Source organism: Microcebus murinus, chromosome 8 (assembly GCF_040939455.1).
Source record: "Microcebus murinus isolate Inina chromosome 8, M.murinus_Inina_mat1.0, whole genome shotgun sequence".
In the NCBI taxonomy this organism is placed as follows: domain Eukaryota; kingdom Metazoa; phylum Chordata; class Mammalia; order Primates; family Cheirogaleidae; genus Microcebus; species Microcebus murinus.
Window position 1 is genome coordinate 45,837,022 of NC_134111.1, and position 17,780 is coordinate 45,854,801.

Consider the following 17,780-nt stretch of genomic DNA (forward strand, 5'->3'; position numbering starts at 1 on the left):
AAAGCAATGATTACAAATTTTGTATTAACTTTTCTATTTTTCTTTTCATGTCTCTATCCCTCATTGTTTAGTTTATGTAACCAAAACCAGACATTATATTTCATCTGGTGGCCACTATCTAAATTACAGGTAAAACTCTGGAAGAAAATAGCACCTCTCAGATTCGCCTTACTGAAATGTCTAAATAATTAATAAAAATTTGGTGTAGATGTAGGGATTAACATTTTCTAGAGTGTAAAGAAATGAAAACAAACATTTATAAATTACTTACAGTGTGGTAGATAATTATTTAAATAACAATAAATTTATAAGGCATACATTGTTGTTATGCTCATTCTCCAATTAAATGAGTCCGATTTAAAGAGGCTATGTACTATGAACAAGGACAAATGCTGTATTTTTTCTACAACTGAACACGACAGAAAAATTTAAAAGCCACATTAAATGCTTGCTTTTGTATAATGTGAATTTTAAAAAAAATTTCCACGTAAGGCTCAGAATCACTGTTGGAATTTTATTAAAGGAATAAGAAAAAATTAAATTTTAAAAGTGTAAATTACCTTCTTTTTACATCATTGCATGTTGGAAGTATGGAGGGTATAAAGATCAACAACCTCACAAATTCTCTCCTTGCATTTTTTCCCCCTTCTACTTACTCTAGTGTTGTTTTCATGATGTCCCACAGCTGGATGACTATAGAGGGGAATAAATCTTAAAGGATTTAGTGAGCCAAGAAATATGATGGCCAACCAATTAAAAATGGAGGCTCATTTAATTTCATTTTATCCTGAAATCTCCCTGCATAGTGACTTGAAGTTTCTCATCACTAGGAATTCGAAAAATAGAAATAGAATGGAATTCAAAAGCAAGGAAGCAGAAATGCTGAGGCATTATATTATATGCATTATTTAAATGTATATATTGTGAATAATATATAAATATCTAATATATATACATTTGCTTCAGCATTTATGTTTACTTGCTTCTGAACTGTGTGTGTGGTGTTGGTGCTTCTCTCAACAGCCATGGACCTTCCTTTTGGAAACAGAAACAGACATTTAATTTGGGCAAATTGCTCTTATCCCATTATTAGTCATATGATTTGGGTTTGGATTGGTATCAACTCCAGCACTAACAGAGAGTTCTAAATGGCTTAATATAATAAATGCATTCCATGCTCTAGGCAATAGAAATTAGTTCAAAAATGGACATATGACTCAAAGTTGATGAGACAATAGAAAAAGTTTATTGTGGTCTCTAGGAAAGAAATTGTCTTCTATTAGACTTGATATGATATGAAGATGTGAAGCTTTAGATGACAAAAGACATCTTGACAAAACAGGGGATACCAGCCAGCAAAGAGCACAGGAGAAAGACAGAATTGAGATCTACAAAAACCTACCTTTAATCATCCCATTTGAACATATGTGCCATACCACAAATGAAGCAAGATCTCCCTCTCTCTCTTTCTCTGATATTTTGCATTATGTATGCTGATTTACATGATGATTTTTTTCAGTCAGTTAGAATAGCGTTTTAATCACCAGGAATCAAAAGTGTACTAGTAATAGCTACAAAGAACAGAGGGTATTAAAGTATTTTTATATGTTGGACACTATTCTAGGCTTTATGATATAGAGGGGAGTCATGGTTCCTTGCCTCATGGAGCTTACAGTTTTGTAAGGAAGGTAGACAAACAATGCCAATGTGATAAGTGTATAAGAAGGGTATTTCCAAGGTGGAACAGAAGCAATGAGAAAGGGCATAGATAAAACTGAGTCTAATTTGTGATTGTTTTTTTAGTCTTTTGGGAAATGTTCCTGATCTTTATGACATATGAGTAAAATGCAAATACTGAGTCTTTTTTTTTCCTGTAAGGACCATTTTCTTTTATAAGCCATACCTTTTTCTTAGAAGCAGTGAAAGCTACTATTCAATTCATATAACGCCACTTCAATTATTAGGAAATTTAAAAGTGAAAGCTTTCTCCCTTAGTTAATGCATAACAATTTTATAGACCAGTTTCAATTTTTGCTGCACAATTTAATCAATAGAGGATTAAAAAAAATACTGATGATCAGACCATGTTCATATATCAATAAAATCAGAATCTCTGGGAACTGATCCAAAGCATCAGCATGTTTTTATTAATTCCCCAGGTAATTCCAATGCACAGGCAAATTTGACAGCCAGTGTTAGATTTAAGTGCTTCTTAAAATTTAATGTGCACTCAAATCACCAGGGACATTGTTCTAATGTAGATTATGCTTCCATAGGTCTGGGATGAGATCTGAGAGTCTGCATTTCTAACCATCTCCCAAATGATGTCAATGATACACCGAGTAGCAAGGTTATAAACTAGTACTATCCAGTAGACATATAATGCAAGTCACATATGCAATTTTAAATTTCCAGTGGTCACATAAAAAATCCAACAAAAACAGGTGAGATCAATTTTACTAATGAATTAAATTTAACTAAATATATTTAGTTAAATATAACTACAGTAGCCCACTTTATCCTCAGAAGATATATTCCAAGACTTGCAGTGGATGCCTGAAGCACAGATAGTACTGAACGCTACGTATACTATGTTTTTTCAACCCAATAGCCCAGGCGGCTACCAAGGTACAGGCAAGTAGTATATACAGTATGCATATGCTGGACAAAGAGATGATTCATGTCCAGGGCAGGGCAAAGTAGGATGGTGGGAGATTTCATCATATTACTCAGAATGGCAGGCAATTTAAAACTCACAAATTGCTTATTTCTGGGATTTTCCTTTGGATATTTTTGGACCACGGTTATCTGAAACCTAAGAAAATGAAACTGCAGATGGGAGGACTATTTACTGAATTTTCAAATGCATCCAATATAAAAATTATTAATGAAATAATGTACATTCTTTTTTGGGTAAGACTCCAAATCCAGTGCATATTTTACATTGACAGCACATTTCAAATTGGACCAGTCATAGTTCAGCTGCTAAAAGCCACATATGCTAGTGGTCACCAAATTGGATAACACCATTATAAACCATTGGAACCCATCAATCCACATCATGAAAATGTCAGAATATCTTGCACTAGTTTTTAAAAGAAAATGTAAAAACATGGACTACTTACCAATAAGTTTCCAATTAAAATGACCATCATGTAAAAAGAAATACACCAGGATTGACCTGCTACCTCCATGCAGTCCCATAAGGTTTCTACCCACTCTCCACAGAGAATTCGGAACACATTCAGGTAGGAGTGGAAGAAGTCAGACATATGCCAGCGTGGGAGTTGACAGTCTTTGTCTATGTGACAGACACATTCCTTGTAACTCCGACCAAACATCTTCATGCCGAATACAGCAGAAAAGAAGATGAATGTGAACAACAGCAGAACCAAGTCTCTCAAGGCCACCCATGAATGACTAAGAGTCAGCATCAGATTCTCCAGTGTTGGCCAATATTTCCCCAACTTGAAAATGCGCAACTAATGGAGCAATTTAAAAAACAAGAACAAAATACAAAAAACAAAAAATCTGGTCAATATATATTACAATATAAATTTAATTATTTTTTTTTTTTTTTTTTTGGGACAGAGTCTCACTTTGTTGCCCAGGCTAGAGTGAGTGCCGTGGCATCAGCCTGGCTCACAGCAACCTCAATCTCTGGGGCTCAGCGATCCTACTGCCTCAGCCTCCTGAGTAGCTGGGACTACAGGCATGCGCCACCATGTCCGGCTAATTTTTTGTATATATATTTTTAGTTGGTCAATTAATTTATTTCTATTTTTGGTAGAGACGGGGTCTCGCTCAGGCTGGTTTCGAACTCCTGACCTTGAACAATCCGCCCGCCTCGGCCTCCCAAAGTAAATTTAATTATTTTTAACAGCATTATGCACATACATATATACACCCTTTAAATTTTTAACCATTATTAATATTAATCCCTGAATACTCATTTTAGGTATAATGCAATGCATCTTACATATTCTATCATTTTGTACACTATATCTATAATATATTCTCTTCTATTGAGGTATTTGTCAATTCTCATTAAAATATTATATTATTATAATTATTCTCATTTTATGTGTAATATCTCATAGGCAACTACTCATTATTTCTTTTTGCTTTTCAAAATACATTGGATATTTTTTCCATATTTTGACATACAGATGATATTGAAAGTCTGTGAGGATCCATTGAATTCCACTGAAGGTCCTTTTGTGTATTTCCCTTTTAAAGGAACATATCAAAGACTAAACACAGCATTCCAGGTGCAGTCTGAATATTCCCCTTCTTTCACTAGATTTTTTATTTCTATTCATGCAACATAAGATTACCTTAACATTTTTGTTACTATATCACAGTGAATTTATAGGTATCTAAAATCCATACATTACTTTTATATGTGCTATACCTTCCTTTTTCTAGTGTATAGGTGGCTTTCTGTACTCAAAAGTAAAACTTTACATTTATCCATGTAAAATTTGATCATCTTAAATTGAGTCCAATATTAGTCTTTAAGATATTGGTATCTTTTGGCACATTTTATGCATTTTATCAGTTTTGTTTCATTCATAAATGTGATGACTAAATGCTGTATATATTTATCTCATTCATTAGAGAAGTTTTGAATGAGAATTTAAGGCAAGGTTCTGAAGAAGCTGCCCTCTAGGAAGTAATCATTGGGATAAATCAAAATCTACTTAACTGTTCTTAATTGCTGCTATATTCCTTCAATCAGTTGCCAGAATGTGACAATACATTACCTATGAAATGCTTAACGTTTCAATAAATACCATTCTAATTACATTATTTCTTTGATTTTCAGTGTCTCACTACCACCCTACACTGTAGACACATTATGATTCTGATCTAATAAGTTTTATAATAGCATTTTACTACTGGTCTGACTGGTCTTTCTACCCTACATTTAGAAATTCTCACCTGATTTGAATTACTTGATCACATAATGGCATTCCACATTTGGGGCTTTTCATTATCTTGCTTTTCAAATCTTACCCAGTTACCCTGACCCTGCTTCCTATATTTCAAATTTGCTGCATATACAGCCCCACATCCTTTAATGCTTTAGTCAAATAACTGCATTGGAGACTGCTTAATCTTTGTTGGGGCACTAAGCTCTTTCATATGAATTAATTCATTTAATATAGTATTTCCAAAATCCCTTGGGATAGGTATTACTATCACCCCTTTTTATGTCTGATGAAACTGAAATAAACTTTGATAAAATAAAAATTAGGTCTTGGGTTCTACTTACTATCTTGAATGATCGAAAAGAAATCAATCCATGAATATTTGCTAGATAGAGTTCTGCTAAACCAAGGAACACAATTATACTATCAAAAATGTTCCAGCCTATTTGGAAATACCCATATGGATGCATGGCGATTATTTTTAAAATCATTTCTGCTGCAAATATTCCAATAAAAACCTAAAACAAAGCAAAACACATGGGTGAGCATAGAATTTCAATAGCTGTATCAGAGTCTTCATACACAGAAACGTTAACCCACACAAGGTGTCAACTTGTCATTGTTGGTTTCTTCACAGTTCCTGTCAAGCTCTGGTTAGTTTTGGAGTCTGCATTACAAGGACAGACTCATATATTTTATTTAACAATCTAATGTCTAACAATGTGTATAGACTCTCTGATTGTTTTAATAAAAGCCACCCTTAAAGAAAACATAAGCATATTCGAGGGTAAAAAGCTTCCCATTTAGAATATTTCTTTTTGAGACATGGAATACATATTAAGATATTTAATTTTTCAACTTGTGAAAGAATAAAAATGGTACATAGTGATTCAGAAAAAACAACCTTACAGAGGTCTTTCTCCTCCTTGGCTAAATATATTCCTAGGTATTTTATTTTCTTTGTTGCTATTGTGAAAGGTATCGAGCCTTGGATTCGATTCTCAGCTTGACTATTGTTGGCGTATATGAATGCTACTGATATGTGTACATTCATTTTGTAAACTGAGACTTTGCTGAATGTATTTATCAATTTCAGGAGTCGCTTGGCAGAATCTTTGGGGTTTTCTAGATATAAAATCATATTGTCAACAAAGAGCAATAGTTTGACTTCTTCTTTCCCTATGTGGATATCTTTGATTTCCTTCTCTTGCCTGATTCCTCTGGCTAGGACTTCTAGCACAATTCATCTCATTTGTATTTTCCTGATTTTTAGGAAGTTGAAAATATTTTTGTACATTTACTGTCCTTTTTTTCTTCGTCTTCTGTAAATTACCTGTTCATGTCCTTTACCTATATTTTTTTCTTAGTGAAGGTAGTTCTTTATATATTCTAGATGTTAATCTTTTGTTAATTATATACATTGCATATATAATTTCAAAGTCTGTGGCTTGCCTTTCTCTTTTGTTTATACAGTCTTTCAATGTATAGAAACTTTAAATTTTCACTTTATCAACAACAAAAAGAAGAACACCTTGAGTAAATCTGTGGAAAGTGGCTTTTGAAAACTATACTAGCAGAAATAACTAAATTGCCTTTTTGATATCAAGTAAATATATAATTTGAAACTGGTAGCAGTTTGGCTGTTTGTATTAGTACCAAGCAACAAAACAATAAGAATAATGAAAGCAAAGAAATATAAATAATATGTATTTGCTTGAATGTGACTTATTTTTAAACTCATAAAAATCTATTTTGTCTTTTGCAATGTATGTGAAAAAGAACAGGTGAATCTCAAAAATATGAAATATGTGGCTTAAATGATAGGCTCCAATGTAAGGCAAAGACAGACTGGTTAGAACAGGCAGGGCCAAGTACTGCTGTGGTCTGGATTTCAGAACTCAGGTGTCAGTGAAACACTTACATGTGCCTGTTATTTCACCTCTGCTCTACTCTGATCCATGGGGCAATGGTACCAAGAGACAGCACATTTGGGAAGCAGGGGGTCAATAAATAGTTTCACTTAACTTGACTGTCAAGAAGCTGGCTAGGAATCCCAAATTTCAATGGCAGAATTTTAAATAAAGGGTGCTGGGAAAATTGGATAGCCCCATGTAGAAGACTGAAATAGGATCTATACCTCTCACCTCTCATAAAAATCAACTCTTGATGGATAACAGACTTAAATCTAAGACATGAAACCATAAGAATTCTAGAAGAAAATGTTGGAAAAACTCTTACAGACATCAGCCTATGCAAAGAATTTGTGAACAAGATCCCAAAGGCAATGACAGCAACAACAAAAATAAATAAATCAGACCTGATCAAATTAGAAAGCTTCTGCACAGCCAAGGAAACTGTCATCAGAACGAATAAACAACCTACAGAATGGGAGAAAAATATTTGCATGCTACACATTCGATAAAGGACTGATAACTAGGATCTATAAAGAACTCAAGAAAATCAACAAGCAAAAAACAACCCCATTAAAAAGTGGGCAAAGGACAAGAACAGAAACTTTTCAAAAGAAGACCAACTAATGACCAACAAACATATGAAAAAATGCTCAACATCTCTAATCATCAGGGAAATGCAAATCAAAACCACAATGAGATATCACTTAACTCCAGTGAGAATGGCTTTTATCCCAAAGTTCCAAAACGACAAATGCTTGTGTGGATACAGAGAGAAGGGAACACTCTTACACTGTGGGTGGGACTGCAAACTAGTACAACCTCTATGGAAATTAATATGGAGTTATCTTAAAGAACTCAAAGTAGAACTACCATTTGATCCAGCAATTACACTACTGGGTATTTACTCAAAGGAAAAAAAAGGCATTCTATAATAAAGACATCTGCACTTGAGTGTTTATAGCAGCACAATTCACAATTGCAAAGATGTGCAAACAGCCCAGCCCACAATACATTAGTGGATTAATAAAATGTGATACATGTATAACATGGAGTCCTACTCAGCCATAAAAAGCAATGGTGGATTAATACCTCTTGTACCAGCCTGGATGGATTTGAAGTGAAGTATCACAGAATGGAAAAACAAGCACCACATGTATGTACTCACCATTAAATTGGTACTAACTTATCAACACTCATGTGCACATATGGAAATAATGTTCATTAGTGTCTGGCAGGTTGGGGGGGAGGCGATGGGCAATTTCACACCTAATGGGTGTGGTGCCCACTGTCTGGGGGATGGGCACCCTTGTACCTCTGACACAGGTGGTGCAAAGGCCATATATGTAACCAAAGTGTTTGTTCCCCTGTAATATTCTGAAATAAAAATAATTTTTTAAAATGGCAGAATTTTAAATTCCAGCTGTAAAAGTATGCAATGACAGAAACATTTACAAAACAGGGGTGAGAGCGCACAGAGCATGAACACAATACTTCATTCAATAATAAAGTATACTGTAACATACTGGAATTATAAAATAAAACAATGGTGATAATGATAAATAAAGAAATACTGACACTGCAAATGAAATAACACACAATGAGAGTCTTACCAGGTTTCCAAAGTTGAGAAGATTGTTAATTTGTGAACTCATTGGATAATGTTCCAAGGCCAAAAAACATATGTTTAAAATTATGCAAATGGTAATGAAAAGATCGGTAAATGGGTCTGTTATAATCCTATAGAGAAACTCTTTCAATTTTAACCAACAGGGAGAACAATTCCATATCAAGAAAAGTTTTGCAAACCTATACCAACAAAATGGGCATTTCTTCCTGGATTTTTTAAGTTCTGAAATGAAAGAATAGAAAAGTTGGACATTAACAAATTGTTTATTTAAGTTCTAACTAATAGAGGATTTTGATTTTTACATGCAAATAGAGGTTTGAAACTAAACTTCAGACTTGGAATTTAAAATAGAAGTATTCTATACTAATAAAAAGCAGAGAAGTTACATTTCCTATATTTCTTTCATGCCTGTTGAGTTAGACAAATGAAAATGAGGCAAACTGTGTATTAGAAGGAAGATGTAGGAGTGTTTCTCAAGGAAACAAATATGGAATATTGTTGAGAACATTATGATTTATAATTTCTAGATTTATATGCTTTACAAAATAATGCCTTTCAAAATTGTCCATGATAAAGAATTATTGGTTATACATAAAAAATGTAGAGACTAGAAAAGACATTGAAATATTAATGTTATATTCTCCAATCTTCATATTTAGTCACAAATTTATATTTTAATATCTTTTACTGTTAAACGAAATTTATAGGCGTTCTTTGATCACCCTTTCCAATGTTTAAAACACTATGCTTCTAAAATTTTTATGTATTGTTCAATCTAATATTCTCATGTTATTACTTAAATTTTGGTTTTTACCATCTAAAATCCTGAAGAAATTGTTGGATTTCTTTAAAAGTCAGTTTTGCGTACCTTCCATAGTGAGTGTCTAAATATTTTTTACTTTACCTTCTTTATATCTGAGAGTAGCATCTTCCAACGTATCCAAAGATATATTTGTGGAAGTTGGTGACCTTTTCTTCATTTCTATTTGTGTAGTTGTGGTCTGGAAAGAAATTTGATGGGTGTAATATCAGCTTAACCCTTTTGAAGGTCCAAGACCATAAGTATAAGAAGGCATGTAACCTTGCTAAAAATGCTGATTCTTACCTCCAGGAGCTCCACTTTTCTTTTTTTTTTTTAATTGTTGCAAAATAGTTGTACATTTTGGATACATGCCTACACTGTGCAATGATCAAATCATGGTGATTTGGATATCCATCACCTCAAACATTTATCATTTATCTTTTCTTTGTGTTTGGAACATTCCAATTCCTCTTTTCTAGCTATTTTGAAATATATTATGTATTATTATTAACTGCACTATCAAACACTGTATCTTCTTATTTCTTTCTAACTGTATTTTTATACTCATTAACCAACTCTCTTTATACCCCTTTCCCTTTCCTAGCCTCTGGTAAGCACTAATCAACTCTCTACCTCCCTGAGATTCACTTTTTTAGCTCCCACATATAAGAACATGCAGTATTTGTCTTTCTGTGCCTGGCTTATTTTACTTAACACAATGACCTCCAGTTCTATCCATGTTGCTACAAATGACAGAATTTCATCCTTTTTTATGGTGAAATAATTTTCCATTGTGTATACATATCACATTTTCTTTATCCATTTATCCATTGATGAATTACTCATAGTGATTCCATATCTTGGTTATTGTGAATAGCACTGCAATAGACATAGGACTGTAGAAATCCCCAGAAGTGGTGTTGCTGAGTCATATGGTATTTCTATTTTTAGTTTTTTGAGGAATCTCCATAATGTTTCCATAGTGACTTTTCTAATTTAGATTCCCACCAACAGTGTTCCAGGAGCCTCTCTGTGTTCCATCATTGCCACTCTTGGTACTACAGGTAGCATTAAACTGATTGAGGATTATTTGGAAAGCAAATGTGTACAACTTAAAACTCAATGAAAATTTATACCACAAGGTCAACTAAAAAAAGAGTAAAGACCAACTATAAAAAGAGTAAAGAACTATAAAAAGAGTAAAGAATGTCAAATGTCATTCACATTTGACAAAGAATTCAACATATAGTTTGGGATTATTGTGAAATATCCAGTCAGCAAACACACTACTGCTGAGCACAGAGTATTTTCCTAACACCTTAAAATTTTTCCTTAAGGATATGTTAACTTTATAAATTATCTTGATAAAGTCAAAATAATTTGGTTTTGTGATGATGAAATAAGTCTTAAAGAATATCAGGTAATAGAATAGATTTAAAAGTGTTCTCTTAAGAGCATATATGCTACTTAAATGAGTAAGACAGGCATACTTCCGCAAGGGAATCACTTTTTTCTGTTTTTTTATGTCTCCTGAGCAATGATTTTAAGAGATCTTCCACTTTGCTGGTCTTGCTTTGGAAAGGCACTTAAAATTCCTAGGATTTGGTGTAGATATTACAAATTCTATATATTCAAACTATGACAAGTGTAGCCACAGATGTTTTTACTGATCATGTTTAAAATAGTATTTGAATTCAAAATCTAAGATCCTGACAATGGGTGGATGATATTCCACTGTTTCTGATTTTCACTCTTTGGCACACACAAAAAATGATAACATTTGTATATTTGTGAACTTGGGGTAAATAGATGAGACTACTCTCAAATACAGTTAAATGACATTGGAGCTCTTCCCGCCCTAGCACTGAGGGAATTAGTGGTTGAAGCTGGCACATAACCCAATCCAACACTTAGGTGGCAAGTTCTGCTGTGGTATATCTGAAGTGGCATAGTAGCTATCAAGGGAATCATCATATTCATCTTGCTCAACATCTGTCAAGTGCCTTCTAATTTCATAAACACTAGAGCTAGAGGAGGTTAAAACCAATTGTACTGCATACTGAGTTTCATCAGTAAAATGACACATTCTGCAGATCTACACAGCTCAGTTCCCTCACTTTTTTTTTAATTGAAAAATTAAGCTAAAAGCTCAGGATGTGAGGTTGGTTTATTTACTTAAGCCATGCTTATTCCAGAAAGTATGTTTTTTAGCTGAATTACAAGGCTATATAAAATGTAAGTTATAACGTATGCAATTCCAAATTTTCATGAGCTAAAAACCAACAGAAGTAACTTTTTTTTTATATTAACATCTGACAGGGATTAGATATATATCTTTGTAAAGATTATACTTTGTAATATAGTAAATAATATTCTCAATTATATCCTTAACAGAGAAAAATTACTGCTTATAGAGCTGTTTCAGATAATGACAATGTTTGTTGGAATCATACCAAACATAAATATAATTGGGGGTGAGGGGACATGGAGGAGGTGGTAATAATGTTGTTGATATAATTAATACTCAATTCTTTGTTAATTAGGCTTGAACTATGGATTTATTTTAGAACATAAAATGAATGAAGCACATATCTGTCTAGTAATATATTTACCTCGATTGAGCTTCTCATACATATTGAATGAATGCCACACATTGGCCAAGTATTAAGGATATAGCTATTTCACAGTGAAAATTGAGAGGATGATAACTCAATAACTCTACTCCTTTGGAAATTTAAGCACTAATAAGGGTATATGCCTGAATTTTTTACAGCCTGACATTAAAATTAAACTGGAAAAAGGGTCTAGAATTCCTCTTCTCAAAACTAGTTTACATTTTTTTTTTGTTTGTTTTTTGAAGGGGAGGTCTGAATAAGGAGAAACTCAGCCACATTTCTTACTTTTACCTATGAATACCTGACACGTTTCCCTTGGATTTGGAGATACTTTCTCTACCGCAGCCTTGCTGGATGTCTTAACCCTCTGACTCACCCTGCACCTTCCCTCTATTTACATTGGACACATTCTTCACATCTCAGCACAAGTGTCAGTTCCTCATGAGACATTTTCTGACTCGGAAAAATATTTTATTAAAGGCTCTCAAAGTACCATGTCTCTGCTTTATTGCACTTGTCCTCGTTTCCTTTAATTTATTAAAATAGAGAACAATACAATGAACCACCAACTACCCAATATCCGGTCTCAACAATTAATAACATTTCTTCTTTTCTTTTTTTCATTTGTTCCTCATCCTAATTGTTTTATGAAATATTTTGAATCAAATTTCAGACATCATATGCTTTTTAGATAAAGCTTTTTAAAAAGCAAAAAATCACAATGCTATTACCACGACAAGCTAAATTATTAATTCCTTAATATTATCCAATGCCCAAATTATACTCAATTTTATTTCATTGTTCCAAAACATTCTGTCGTATTTAATTTTTTTCCAATCAAAATATAAACAAGGTCCACACATTGTATTTAGTTGTCAGGTCTATCTTGTAACTTTATTATTATTATTATTATAAATTTCAGGATATTACAGGGGTATGATGTGGAAGCAACTTCAGTGCCCATCAATATTTTGTAGCTTTAAATGATTTTTTTTCCTAAATAATTTATTTGTTAAAAATACTGGATCCTTTATGCTATAGAATTTTTCACATTCTTGACTTGGCAGATTGTGTTCTTTCAGGGTAATTTGTGTCCTTTCAGGGTAATTTAATGTGTTCCAATCTTGCCTATAGTCTCTGGAAAAAAGCAATTAGATTAATAAGCTTATTAGACTCAGCTAAGATTCTGGGAAGAATATATTGTATACAGTGCTTTGGGTTTCCTATTTCATAACACTGGGAAACACATACTTTCTTGTCCTAGAGATATAATTTTGGGTTTATGATAATTTTATAGTCTATCTCCCCATTAGACCACTAGCTTCATGAATATAGACACTGTATTTGTACTTATCACAAATATTTATCTTCAGTGCTTAGTACAATTATCAGTAATGTTTTAATTAATTAGATGAGCTATAAGAATGTTAATTTAAATGTGGCAAATAATTTTTAAGAATTTGTATTTCTACAATTTTGTATAGCTGATTCTCTTCCTGAGGTTTTGCCAGTAGCTGGCAACTCATAGGAAAGTTTCACCAGCAAATTGTGTAATCGATGGAATGATACTGTTTCAGCCTTGAGTCTCCAACATAAGGAAGTAAAGTGGTGCATAATGGGTTCTATTCCTCAGTGTTGAAAAATCAAGAAACCAGAGATTATAGATCAAACATTGCAGCTAGAACTCTTCAATGAAGATTAAACTTGAGAATGCATGAGGACACATTATATGTCTGGTGCATAGCTGATATTCAGTAAACATTATATGCTGCCTCTACTGTTATTATTATTTTAATTATTCCCAAATATAGTCAAAGACTTATGAATTTTTTGTTGATAGGCTTTTCTCTATTGGGACAGTTATGCCTTCCTGTGTTCCCTATAAATAGCCATTGATTTTTATAATATATATCACATGTGAATTAAATTTTGTAGGGTACAACTATAAAAAAGTTTAATATCTGGTTAAATATTTTGGCTAGCTCTACATTTCCTACTTTGAAGACTGTCAATTTCTCATGTAAGATATTGGGATAATTGCTATACTTCAAAGGGTTGTCACAAGGATAAAGCAATAAATAATGTATGTAGAGCATTTAACATCGAATCTGGCACACAGTAAGCAATAAATATCACATAATATAAATATTATTGTATTGTTATGAGATAATTTATTTCCAAAGAGTGAGTATATTCAAAGACAGATTTCTTTTCTACAAAAATCAATCAATCTTAATATGGACTGCTGAGTATGACAGTTTGGGTAAAAGCTATCTTTAATATGATGTATTATATTGATATATTATAAGAATTTTAATTAATATTTTTATAACATTTTTCAGTCATTTAGTGTAGTCTAAACACTGCTTACTTCTTTACATGCATTTATTTCATTTAGGCCTCCCAACAACCTGTAAGACAGCTACTATAATTATATATATTTTACATATAAAGAAGTTGAAATTTAGAAAGATTAACAGAATTCACAAATATCATACATCTGTTAAGTGGCTAAAATGCACTGAAATCTATACTTATCTGGCTGTAGAACTGTACTTTTAGCCAAGATGATCTACTGCTTTCCTATAATATGAGAATATAAAGCATCAAGTAATTTCCCAATTCCAGCGTTGGAATTGGAATCTGACATTAAATCAGATCAGTCATCTAAAATGTCCTCATTATGTTCCAGTTTAAGTTCTTTTCTCTCTGGTGTTTTTGTTTTTTTAATTTGTAAATAAAAAAAGAAAGAGAAAATGAATCTTGTAAAAATGGTTTATACTGTTACTTCTGAGAAAACTCTGTATGACAAAATGTTCTAGGACTCTTCCAATAAAAGTAATTCTTTATAATCGAAAAATTTTAATTAAAACCAGAAAGGTTTTCTGTGATCCAGAGCAGAAAAATGAATGGAGATATTGGGAAATTGGGAAATATCCAAGTTCTTCATGAGCAGAGTTAGTAGAGCATTTCATCTTAGGATAAGAGTAGTATTGTTATGCTCTTGGATATATATGAGTGTATCCATAAGCCCTTAAGATTCTGAAATGCCACTTCAGTACAAATCACACATTCAACACATCATTCAGACCCTAATCATTCAATCTGAAGGACCCTATTCATTTCTTAGAGAGAGAAGGATGTTGAAATTTGTTTTTCTGTGACTTACTCACGAGTAATATAATGGCAATACTCAGTAGTCTCTTTTTATACATGTTCTGTTCACACAGCCCATAATTGCTTCTTGTTCAATGGTATGCATGTAAGTGTTCATCAGGTCATTCAGTATGAGGCTACAACATGTTATTCAGGCCCCACTTTTTGGCACAATGGCTATCTAAAGCTTCTTCACCAAAGATGACTTAATGAAAAGGTTACATATAAATATAGAGGAGTTAACATTTGCCCCTTTTTGACTTAGGCCCTTTGGTATCAGTGAACTTCCTAGGCAGCCTTACTATCCATTCCACTTGGTGACATAGTATGTGCTGGTCCTTTATTTTCCCTATCTCTTTTTATCCTCTTTATATGGGAGGGTTCTGGGCATGGCTCCTATCTATCTTGTGTCCTCAATACAGACCCTTATCCCATTTACCAGAAAGGTAGTTTGAAGATGAGGTGAGAGATAGCCAGGTCCTGCAGGATATGAGAAAGCTCCTTCTGGTTGCTTTCCTCAGTCCTGTTCTTTCTTTTAACACACTTATGGCACAGTTTAAATTTTTAAAGATGACTTTCCCTAACTTCCTTAATGCTATTTCAGCCAATACTTTCAGATTTGTAGGACAAATTTTTGGCTATGAGGCTAAAAACATGAAAAAAATATTCAAATGAAACACTAAGGTAATGGAAAATTACAGTCAAACATTATTAAGTTTGACTAATCATGGATTTAATGATTCATGGATAATGATTCCCATATCATGATGCACAGTGCATTTCCTTTTGAAAGAACTAGACAGCCAAGAAAGTACACTTTTTATCATTTTAAAACTTGAGTCTATTGTTTTAGTACTTCATAATTTTTAAATTATGGAAGCCAGTATCACTTTTGAGTTAAACACAGACATTTTCCTAAGTTCATTCTAATGTGCTGTCTGAAATAGCTTTGAATTAATAAACTACACCTGTATTAAGAGAAGTCAAATTCTAAAAACATAATATATCTATAGTGCATCAGCTATAGCAATACACGTTTTGCAAAAAATATATAAATTAAAGAAATCTTTAAAGATGCTAGTTACTCTCACTACAGGACATTAAGGAGGGGAATGTCATGTAGCAAAAGTGAGATCTCTTACTGAAATCATTTTTGATCTTCTGAGCATGTAGTAACACCAATATGACCATCTTCCAGAAAATAATATATGCCAAGTCTTTGAGAAAATATCTCTAGCACTGTGATTCTAAGAAGCATTAAAAAATATTATACCTGGGCTGCTTCATTTTCTTCTTGAAGTTCTTTTATAGTCTGTTGAAATTTTGGTTCAATCTTCTTAGTTTTTTCAGCAGCTGTCTGCTTTTCTTCTTCATAGGCCGTAGCGAGTATGCCCAAGAATAAACTTGCCATGTAAAAGGCAAACCAAAAACTTACCACCACAAAAAATATCATGTAGATCTTTCCAGAAGCATAAAGGATCTAAGGTAGAATATAAGACACAAGAGGGAAATGTTATTTATCTTGCTGTATTCTCTCATTTTAAGATTAAAAATGATACTTTGTTATCAAAATTATTTAGCCAAAAGTGAAATGAAATCACGGGATGGATTAAGCACTGGTTCTACCTGAAGAAATAAACAAAAGTTCCTCAGCTTTAGACATGTAATGCAAGGTTTATAAAACCAAGGGAACAATTTAGTAATTAAGTTAATTAGGGTGAATATTTGACTTTTTTATGTCTTCTTACCCATTTCATGTGGGGATATATAAATATGTAAGAAAACTGTAAAGAAATATATTAAGATAGAAAAAATCCAAATTAATGTAAGTGATATCCCCTGGGTCAGAAGGAAGCTGATAAAATCAGAAAAAACTTCCAGTGAGTCTCAACTGTATAGATAATGCTTTATTTCTTAATATGAGCATATGTAAGTGTGTTATAGTATTTTTTTATAAGTTTTATATACAAAATATTTCAGAACAGAAAAACAAAAAAATAGAAAAAACACACTGAATGGAAAATTATCATCTCTCAATAAAGAAGCTAGACAGTCTTGATACAGTTATTATCTTTGCAGTAGAATTTTTAAATATATGAAGTTTAATCAAGTCAGAGAATTTTTGGAGATTATTTTCTTCTGAACATTACTTTATGTAAAAATCACAGCAAAGTGCAAAGTCAGGTCTATACAGGGGTGAGAAGCAGAAATATTTGTATGGATATCAGAGTACCTTCTTTAGTGAAGAACCTTTTGACAAGCTATATGAGAATGTCATATAATTCATTTATATAAAGTCATTACAGTGGATATTTATGGATAGAAAAAATATGAAATTTTATATTTCCAAACTGAGCACTGACTAGCTTTTATTTCATAATAATTACCTAAGATAGACCAGAAAATTTAAAGATTAAAAAAATAAGTAGAACATTAAAAATGCAAAATTTTGTTTGCTGATTTATCCTTGTTGATTAAAAATACATGAACATTTTATGAAAAATATGGGAATAGTCTTAATTAATACTTATATTAATGGTGCATCAAAGAGTATTTGAATCAAATAAATATTTTTTTGAATTACTGGAATATAATAATCCCCAAAATTGTTCTCTCTGGGAATAATGGCTAAATATCCCTAGCCATAATTAGTTCAGTCTAGGGCAATGCTCGAATATAAATTCAAGCCAAATCAAAACAAACTCTATCTCCACTAGTCAATAAAAAGAGTAC

At 32.5% G+C, this 17,780-nt stretch overlaps 1 protein-coding gene across 1 annotated transcript in view; it reads right to left on the minus strand.

The window, feature by feature from the left end:
• SCN7A (sodium voltage-gated channel alpha subunit 7) overlaps positions 1 to 17,780 on the minus strand; it is an 83,256-nt gene that overhangs the window by 28,561 nt on the left and 36,915 nt on the right. The window contains exons 10-14 of the mRNA XM_012757048.3: positions 16,321 to 16,527; positions 9,379 to 9,475; positions 8,458 to 8,696; positions 5,279 to 5,452; positions 3,126 to 3,482 (exon numbers count right to left, since the gene is read on the minus strand). Coding sequence (XP_012612502.3) covers positions 3,126 to 3,482; positions 5,279 to 5,452; positions 8,458 to 8,696; positions 9,379 to 9,475; positions 16,321 to 16,527 — 1,074 coding nt within the window. The remainder of the gene's footprint in view (positions 1 to 3,125; positions 3,483 to 5,278; positions 5,453 to 8,457; positions 8,697 to 9,378; positions 9,476 to 16,320; positions 16,528 to 17,780) is intronic.